The sequence below is a fragment of the Bubalus kerabau genome, chromosome 20 (assembly GCF_029407905.1).
Source record: "Bubalus kerabau isolate K-KA32 ecotype Philippines breed swamp buffalo chromosome 20, PCC_UOA_SB_1v2, whole genome shotgun sequence".
Taxonomy (NCBI): domain Eukaryota; kingdom Metazoa; phylum Chordata; class Mammalia; order Artiodactyla; family Bovidae; genus Bubalus; species Bubalus kerabau.
In genome coordinates this window covers 53,364,881-53,373,718 of record NC_073643.1, presented here as the reverse complement: position 1 = coordinate 53,373,718, position 8,838 = coordinate 53,364,881, and the positions used below count along the sequence as shown (strand labels likewise).

Here is an 8,838-nt window from a genome sequence, read left to right as displayed (position 1 = left end):
GGGGAAGTAGACAGTGCCTGGCCCCTCCCTCTCCTGGAAGACACAACCCTCTTGAGCAAGCCTGCCTGTGACCCTTGCCATGGGGTCCAGAGAGGCCAAAACACTGTCAGGAGATGGAGAAACCATTTCTTCACCTTGTATAGGGTCCTTCCTGCCCACTGCCCAGCAGTCCTATGAGGCCACAGCAGGGACTGAGGCAAGTCCTTCTCACATGCTGGGAGGAGGGCAGGGATGGGGCAGATCAGGGCCCAGGCTGAGCATAAAAGGAGGGTTCCTCAGGCTGGGAGGATGAGGACTGGGAACCATGGAGACCCAGAGGGCCAGCCTCTCCCTGGGACGGTGGTCACTGTGGCTACTGCTGCTGGGACTGGTGCTGCCCTCGGCCAGCGCCCAGGCCCTCAGCTACAGGGAGGCCGTGCTTCGTGCCGTGGATCAGTTCAATGAGCGGTCCTCAGAAGCTAATCTCTACCGCCTCCTGGAGCTAGACCCTACACCCAATGATGTCAGTTATGAAGGGATCTGGGGAAGGGGCCAGCTAGTTGGGGGGCAGGGAGACAGATCAGAGGAAGAAGAATGAGCCCAAATCCAGTTTCCCCTACTTTGACCCATGACCAGGACTTCGACCCAGGCACCAGAAAGCCTGTGAGCTTCAAGGTGAAGGAGACCGATTGCCCCAGGACAACCCAGCAGCCCCTGGAGCAGTGTGATTTCAAGAAGAATGGGGTGAGCCTGGGAGCGGGGGAGGAGAATGGCAGATGCTTCCCAGGGATTGGACAGCGGGCTTGGGGACGATTTCCAATTCCTGGGAGGAGGCCGGGAGGTTATGACCACAGGGGTTCCAGTTTGACCTTGAACCTCCCCTTCCAGCTGGTGAAACAGTGTGTGGGGACAGTCACCCTGGACCCATCAAATGACCAATTTGACATAAACTGTAATGAGGTGAGTGGCCCCTTCTGGACTGTGGGGTTTCTGGGCAGGGTAAGTATGTGAAACATCCTTTGGACCAATGACCCGCTGCCCCATTGAGGGCAGAGAAAGGCCCTCCCACCCGGGCCCACCTTCCCTGAGCCCCAGGTCTCCAGCCCTGGCTGTGCATCCCTTAAAGCAGTGGTTCTCTAATGGGGTCCCCACCCGGGAACTGACAGGAAGGCAGATTCTCAGCACCACTCAAACCAACCGAATCCGACTCTGGGGTGAGGTCCAGCCATTTGTATTTTCACAAGGCCTGCAGGGGACTCTGACTGTGCGGAAGCTTGAGAGTCACTGACTCAGTATTGATCTTTTATGGCCTGCTTTCCTGGGATGGGTTTGTGATCCTGGAAAGCCCCTTATCATCTGTGGGCCTCGGTTTCATCTCTGTCTGTGGTATGGAGATTTAGCCATATGCTCCAAGGGTCACAGCCAGAGGGTGATCTGGGTCCCCAAGGTTCCTGGAGTCTTCTAGGAATGGGCTGGCAGATGTGGGGGGAGGGGTCTTGTCTTGACCTTCACCCGGTTCTCACAAGAAACCTGTTTTTATTGGTTCACAGCTTCAGAGTGTCAGATTTCCTCCACCAATCCGTCCGCCGTTCTATCCGCCGATCCGCCCGCCGATCATCCCGCCGATCCGCCCGCCGATCATCCCGCCGATCCGCCCGCCGATCATCCCGCCGATCCGCCCGCCGATCATCCCGCCGATCCGCCCGCCGATCCGCCCGCCGATCCGCCCGCCGATCCGCCCGCCGATCCTTCCGCCGATCGGCCCGCCGATCCTCCCGCCGATCCGCCCACCGTTCCGTCCACTCGAAGGACCGTTTCCTGGTAGACGGTGAACAATAGGCAGATAACTCCCTGATAAGGGCTTCTGGTGAATCAGAAGCCCAGGAAAGACCTCTTGGGATCTCTTTTGCCCTAAGTCAGCATCCAAAAAATAAAATCTTGTGAAAACAACTTCCTCCAGCTTTCAATTTCAATTGTCTCCCTTCTTCCAACTTACCATGACCGTTAGGAGTGTCTTTGTATGTGTGTGTGTGTGTGTGTGTGTGTGTGTGTGTGTGTGTGTGTGTGTGATCACTCCTGTAAACACAGAGAAGCGTGAGGCCCCTGTTCTTCCACGAGAGCATGGGGGAGGCAGCAGCCCCAGGAGCTCCAGAACAGCGTCCCCACCCTCGGGTCCCTCCGGAGCCCTTCACCCGCCCCTGCCCTCCTCCTCCAACACCCAGTAGGACGTAAGGAGACCTGCCGTGGGTGCAGAGCTGGTGGGGCTGCTGCTCCTGCTCACGTGGAGCTGACAGTCCACGAGGGGCCAGGCTGCTCACCTTGCTAAACACTCACAGAGATGCAGTTCAGTCTCAGGGTTAAGCCTGAATGTACCATGCCCAGAACATTCCTCTTCCCCATGACGATCTTAACTCTGGAAAGTCCACGCCTCCTGACTTTCCTGTGGCATTCAGACACATCACTGTTTTTCTAGCTGGCTCCCACATTTTAGTGGTGGGTCTGTGTGACGGAATCCAGTGATATAAAACTTCGCATTAAAATGAAGCATTCATTTTCATCGGGGCAATGAGCTGAATACTGTGTGAGACGCAGAAAGTGACACACAGGTCACATCTCTGTTTCCCCGGGTGTTCAGACACTGTCTATGTTCTGCTCACTCCCCATGCTCTAGCTGACCTTTGCTCTGCGGCAGACTGGAAGCACTAGGAAGTTTGTATTCTGGTAGCAGCTTCAACCAACCATTGGAGGGACTTGGGGGAAAAACACCTCCTCTTCCTCACCCTTGGGGTGGCCCACTCCCAGATATGTATATCCCTGTGTGAGATCCCCACCGGGATTTAGCCTAAACCATCTCCATCAGTGACCTCTTCATTGACCCCTCCTCTTCTGACTCATGTCCTGCCCTGTCTCCCCTGTCCACACTTCTGCTGGCTTTTTCTGGAATCTCCTCCCAAACAAACTCCTTCCACCAAAGGTGTGTCTTAGGTCTCCTGCTGGGTGAACAAGACACAGATTGCCTTCTCTGGGAGGGACAGAGGGCAGGATCTCACAGAGCATTTACTCTGAGACCTGTCAGGCTTGGCTCCTCTTCGTGAGCAGGTGGGGCTAATTTCAGGCAGGTTAGAGGAACTTCACACATCTTACTCTAGGGAACATGGCCTCTGATGGCAGTGGAGTTATGGAGAGTCCATCCACTTGTTCCATACGGGTCAGGTGCAGGGCCTGATGTGGAGACAAGAGAGAAGGGCCTGAGGGGTCCAGGGTGGTGGTGCAGGAGTGGGGGGTCCTGGGGGCAAGTGCTGAAAGCCAAGGGGCACTGAAGGTTTCACAATATGGTGAGAGGGGACAGGAGGTCAAGAGGCCCAGGGAGATGACTCCTCATGTTTCTCAGTGTTTGTGTACATGTGAAGGTCACTCACTTCAGGGCAGGGGGCAGCTTCCTTGCTTGGGGGCACTGAAATCAAAGACAGAGTGGAGGAGATCAAGAGATCAGGAAGAGGGGAGCCAATCGGAATGGACCAGAAGGGGCTTCTCCATCCCCCAGACCCATGCTGTGTCAAGGAGGGAAACTGGACTGTTACTAGGCAAGGCCCTTGTGGATCTTGATTGTATTTGTCCTTGCATGAATGAAACTGTAAGATATAACATGCAGCCCCCTGTTCTCCCGTGTGCCACTCTGCCTCTGTGTCATCCCCAGCTGGAGCAGGGTAGGAGCTGTCAGGGGAGGCAGAGAGCTACATTGTCACTTTCATGGCCCCTAGGCACTTTCAACTGTGTGGACTCATTCATCCTCAAAAATGTATCTAATGCTATATTTTACAACACAGTTCAGTTCAGTCGCTCAGTCGTGTGTGACTGTCTGATGCTCAGAGCCTCAAGGAGCAACACCCCTATTATGGGAAGGGTGAAAAATGAAAATCTCAACAAAACGACTCTTTCCTGGAAAAAGAGGAAAACGGGGCACTTGGAGGGAAACATCTAGAGGCAAAGGTGGCCGATCACATTCCAGATGCAGCTCTCTCAGACGTGGGGTCTGTATCAGAGCTCCCTGAGGGCTTTGGTCCACCAGGGTCCTGAAGATGCCTGGTCCTTCATGGGTGGATGTGCTAAGTTAAAGGAGGATGCATGGGCTGTGCCACTGCTGCTGCTCAGCCTCAAAGACATCTTTTGACACCTGTGCCTGAATAAGGCCCCTTGGTCAAGAAACCTTCCCAAATTTACCTGGTTGCATTTCTCACTGTCTCATGGGCAGTACACCAGAGACTGGCAGTGTGATCCTGTGTCTGCCTATGAAACTGGATGGTCAAGCCTCAGTCTCTGGGGGTATCAAACCTTGTTGCAATAGAATGCTCTTCACTCACTACCTCTGTTATAACTCACATTGATATGCAAGGAAAATGACCATTCACGGGCCATGTTAATGGAATCAACAAATGAATTAAACCTGCGCTGGCTAGGTGGGGCCTCTAGGCATGTGGATACACCATCACATGGGACATGGTGATCCGTTTAAATCCACCATCAGACCTCAAAATATTGACAAAGCCTAGTGATGCCAGCACATGAGGCCAAGGAAGCCTGGCCAAAGTGGCTGACTCCCGGCCTCACGACTGAGTGACAAAAGGAATTCCAGGGCAATAACAGGGATGCCATCCCTGTCTGCACAGCATACATGGGATATGATATTCAAAGACTCCCAAACGGTCTGTGTTTCATATCTGGATTCACAGAACACATCCGATCTGCAACAGCATTGCCTTATAGTAAGAAGCTGGATGTGAACAGCTACCCAGATGATTCCCTGGACCTTCAATGCCCCCAATCTCATCTCCAAGTAGTCAGTACCATTGGAAGATGAAATGGACTCTGAGAGGAAACATCGAAAGGATAACTATACACCCAAGGCTCACCTCCCAGTGGAGCACACACTTAGGGAAGGCAACTTGAATTCTAAATGAGCCGATTCCCTGGGAGGCTATCTTCTAGCTAAGTAGAATGTTTAATTTTGAGGCTCGGAAATGAGGGAAGAGGCCCATACTGATGGAAGACTCTCAAACCATATGAGTAATCTTTCTCACCCCACTTGTCTTTTTCCCAGGCACCTCTGGCAGCTCCTAGTATCGGAATTTGGAAGCTGCAAAGAAGACCCACTTGGGGGTGACTCTACCCTAGTGCTCCTTGCACTACCAGCTCTGCTGCTGGAAGGCTATTGATGACAATGATCATGAATATGAGGTGGAAACTCCTAAGGCGATCCTACTGGCGTTTCAGGGCATAGGGAGCTGTTCTATGATGGGTCACGGCATAAAAGGATGAAGCTGCTGAGCACGTAGGGAGGAGTCTGGGCCCATGGTCTAAGACAAAGGGAGGACTGGGGACAGGAGCAGTGATTGCTGAGGGACTGGGCGTTCAGATCACTTGGTTGTGAAGAAAGTAACTACCCTGGTGATGGGAATAGAAGGCCTCTGACTCACAGTCTTGGAGAAGGAAATGGCAACCCACTCCAGTACTCTTGCCTGGAAAATCCCATGAATGGAGAAGCCTGGTAGGCTACACTCCATAGGTTCGCAAAGAGTCGGACACGACTGAGCGACTTCACTTTCACTTTCATGCATTGGAGAAGGAAATGGCAACCCACTCCAGTGTTCTTGCCTGGAGAATCCCAGGGATGGGGGAGCCTGGTGGGCTGCCGTCTATGGGGTTGCACAGGGTCGGACACGACTGAAGTGACTTAGCAGACTCACAGAGTCTAGGGTGGGAAGACGCATCATTCATTGCTCTCTCAGCGTTTTTCTGCAGGGCATGTGGTCACTTCACCCAGACTCTACCTGATCAACAGCCAATGAAGAGTCTTTTTCTAAAAATTATTTATTTATTTAGGGCTGTGCTGAGTCTTCATTGCTGCGCCTGGGCATTCACTAGTGGCGGCGAGTGGGGGTTACTCTTTATTGCGGTGCACAGTCTTCTCATCTCGGTGGCTTCTCTTGTTGCAGAGTATGAGCTCTAGAAGGTGGGCTCAGTAGCATACAGGCTTATGGTGGGCTGGCATGGAGGCTTAGTTGCCCCATGGCATGTGGAATCTTCCCAGACCAGGGATCGAACCCGTGACCCCTGTATTGGCAGGCAGATTCTTAACCACTAGACCACCAGGGAAGTCCTGAAGAGTCTTAATCTAAGGGCTCTTGTTACCTTTCCAACAACTGCCAGCTCCAGGAGTAGACAGCCTCCACTGAACATGACATAACAAGGTTGACCTTCTAGATACTGATAAGATTTTCATAAGTCTCATCATGAAATTTTGAACTCTTTTACATGTGTTGCCCAGAATATGGTAGCTGTTCTAAGCTTAAAGACTTGTCAGATTCTGATATCACAAAAGCAACATCTCTTGCTGATCTAGCTGCTACTAAGTATGTGAAAGTCTGGCCTGGACTTACCCACAACACCCAGATAGTCTCAACTCTCTCTTGTGATGATAAAGAGTATTTTGTGGGCAGGGGGCAAGGCTGGTATCAAAACTGTGTCACCAGTCACACAGGCCCCTGTGCTTAGGTACTTGCTAATGACTTATTTCTGAGGTCTTGAAATTCTCATGATTTTGAACAAGGTGCCCTGCATTTTCATTTTGCAAGTGATGGAGCCAGTGGCTGGCCAGTGGTGACTCCATACTTGAAATAATACAGGAAGGAGGCCCCCGAAACCATTCTGAGAGCAACTTACTTCCCTCCACCCTTGCCCCAGTTCTCCCTAGGGTATTCCCCCAAACCCCAGCAACTTCAGCAGCCAGAAAGCAAGGGATAGCCCTGGAAGCAGTAGAAAAAAGTGGGAGGTGGACCAGGGCAGAACAGGCCCCCAGTTCAGCCCTTCAGTGTCTAGAGTGCCGCTGGTCAAAAAGAAGAGTCTCCAGAACTTCTTAAAGTTCTGAGATTCACAAGAGATACAGGGATCGCCAGAGTGGTGGGTGGTGGGGTCAGAGAGAGGGGTAGGGAGCTGGTCTAAGAAAGATGGAGGCCCTAGATTGGACCGGGGGGCTCCACACTGGACAAGAAATCTGGGTCCTTCTATCAACCCTGATTTGGCCAAGACCTCTATCCCAAGGCCACATATCACCCCACCCTGGGCCTCAGTTTCCTTCTTGGCTTATGAGACTGGTGATGAGCCCTATGCTGCCCTCCTGACAAGAGTGCTGTGAACTCAGAGGAAATGGGTGCAGAGGAGCCTGTTGTACCCTAAAGGACCACACACACAGGTCACATCGTTGGACTCAGGTCTCCAGACTCCATAGGCAATGTGGTTATGCGGAGGCTGTGAGTGGAGGAGGCAGGGGCCTCAGGCTCCCCTTGCAGTGTTGTTACCATGACCCTCCCAGGGATTAGTGTCAGGGTTGTTGTGTAGATGTCAGGATGGACCCAAGGGATCCCACTCAATGTTTTTGTCACTGGCAAAGTACTTGGAAGAAAGTCCTTTCAATGAGATTGCCCGAGGGCACACTAGTGACCATCATGGCAGGAACTCCCAGCAAAACGGAGAGAGTTCCCAACTTAAGGAATGGCGGGGTATCATTCTGGTTTCCTATTCACAGCCAGGGTTTCACACCTACAGAGCATAGCCCCCAACAGCCCCAGCCCTCCCTTCCCTGGTTCCTGCCACCCATCAGCCCTCCCACTCTCCACCCCATTGTAACCTGCAATTCCAGCTCCCCAAGCTCTTTCCTTTTCTGTTGATTTAAATCCTTATGGAGGGAGGTTTTTGCTGGAGACAGAATTGGTGGTTTTCTACAGGTGGTGATTAGGCAGGAAGGTACTTTACAATCTCCTGAATATCTTTACAAAAGAAAGAAAGTCAGGTGCTTACCTGTAACTATTGAGTTGGACCAGAGACCTGTGACAGATTCCAAGCTGGAAAAAAATGGAATCAGTGAGATGGTGTTTTGATCCCCAGTTGGTCTGTCTCTTTTACTAAGAGTTGGTCCCTTCTCTCTTTAATTCCCAAAGGGCATACTAGCTGGCCTGGGCTGGGTGAAGTCTCCAGATGGTGGGCTGTCTCCCCCTTCCCAGGGCACCCATGAGCAGACATAAGACTCCGCTAGGACAAGGCAGCTGTGAGGACTAAATCAGAAAAGGCAGATGCTGGAGACGTGGAGGGCTCACTCCTCATCACAGGAGGTGCAGACTGAGGGCCTGGCAGAGGCCCCTAACAGGATCCAGGGAGGATGGGGAAGGAGACTGTAGTCTGCAATCGTGCAGAGGCAGGAAAGCACAGGGGAGGCCTTGGATAAGAATCTGCCTGCAATGCTGGAAACCCAGAAGCTGCAGATTCGATCCCTGGGTTGAGATGATCCCCTAGAGGAGGACATGGCAACTCACTCCAGTATTCTTGCTGAGAAATCCCATGGACAAAGGAGCCTGGCGGGCTACAGTTCATGGGGTTGCAAAGAGTCGAACACGACTTAGTGAATAGACCACCACCACCAGGAAAGCACAGGGAGGTTTCCAGGTTACCAAACACCCAGTAACCATGTGTGTTGCTAATTATTTGACTCGGGGAAAAGATACAGCTTGACCAAGAGGCCACTGGGGCAATATCTGGGCGGTGTAATGAGTTTGCACAAAACTCACTTCTCTTTCCTTCTCCAAGGCTGAGTGGTCAACCAGCATCTCCCATCCAGGCTGCCACCTTCCAAGGTGCCCTGGCCAAGGCTCCAAGGGTCCCACAGGGCAACTGAGTCCACAACCTCCCCGGGCCTCAGGGGCACATGGTGCTTCCCTGGCATTGATGGATTGGAATGTTCTTGGCTTCAGCACTCCTCGGTCCCTTGGGCATAGTATTTCCCCCAGCTGTGCTCTTTTCTTCCCCATC

The 8,838-nt window shown here is 52.4% G+C and overlaps 1 protein-coding gene across 1 annotated transcript; it reads left to right on the top strand.

Moving 5' to 3' along the window:
* Window positions 1-304: 304 nt before the first annotated feature.
* Window positions 305-1,811, top strand: LOC129634997 (cathelicidin-2). The gene is made up of 5 exons (XM_055557578.1): window positions 305-502; window positions 616-723; window positions 868-939; window positions 1,530-1,561; window positions 1,691-1,811. Exons 1-5 carry the CDS (start codon window positions 305-307, stop codon window positions 1,809-1,811), a joined length of 531 nt encoding a protein of 176 aa, XP_055413553.1.
* The last annotated feature ends 7,027 nt before the right edge of the window (window positions 1,812-8,838 follow it).

Bases quoted from the DNA above. Each gene is read 5' to 3' on its own strand.
- LOC129634997 (XM_055557578.1), top strand. From the start codon at position 305: ATGGAGACCCAGAGGGCCAGCCTCTCCCTGGGACGGTGGTCACTGTGG. The intron at 503-615 runs GTCAGTTATGAA...ACCCATGACCAG, and splicing joins TAGACCCTACACCCAATGAT to GACTTCGACCCAGGCACCAG. The intron at 1,562-1,690 runs TCCGCCGTTCTA...CCGCCCGCCGAT, and splicing joins AGATTTCCTCCACCAATCCG to CCGCCCGCCGATCCGCCCGC.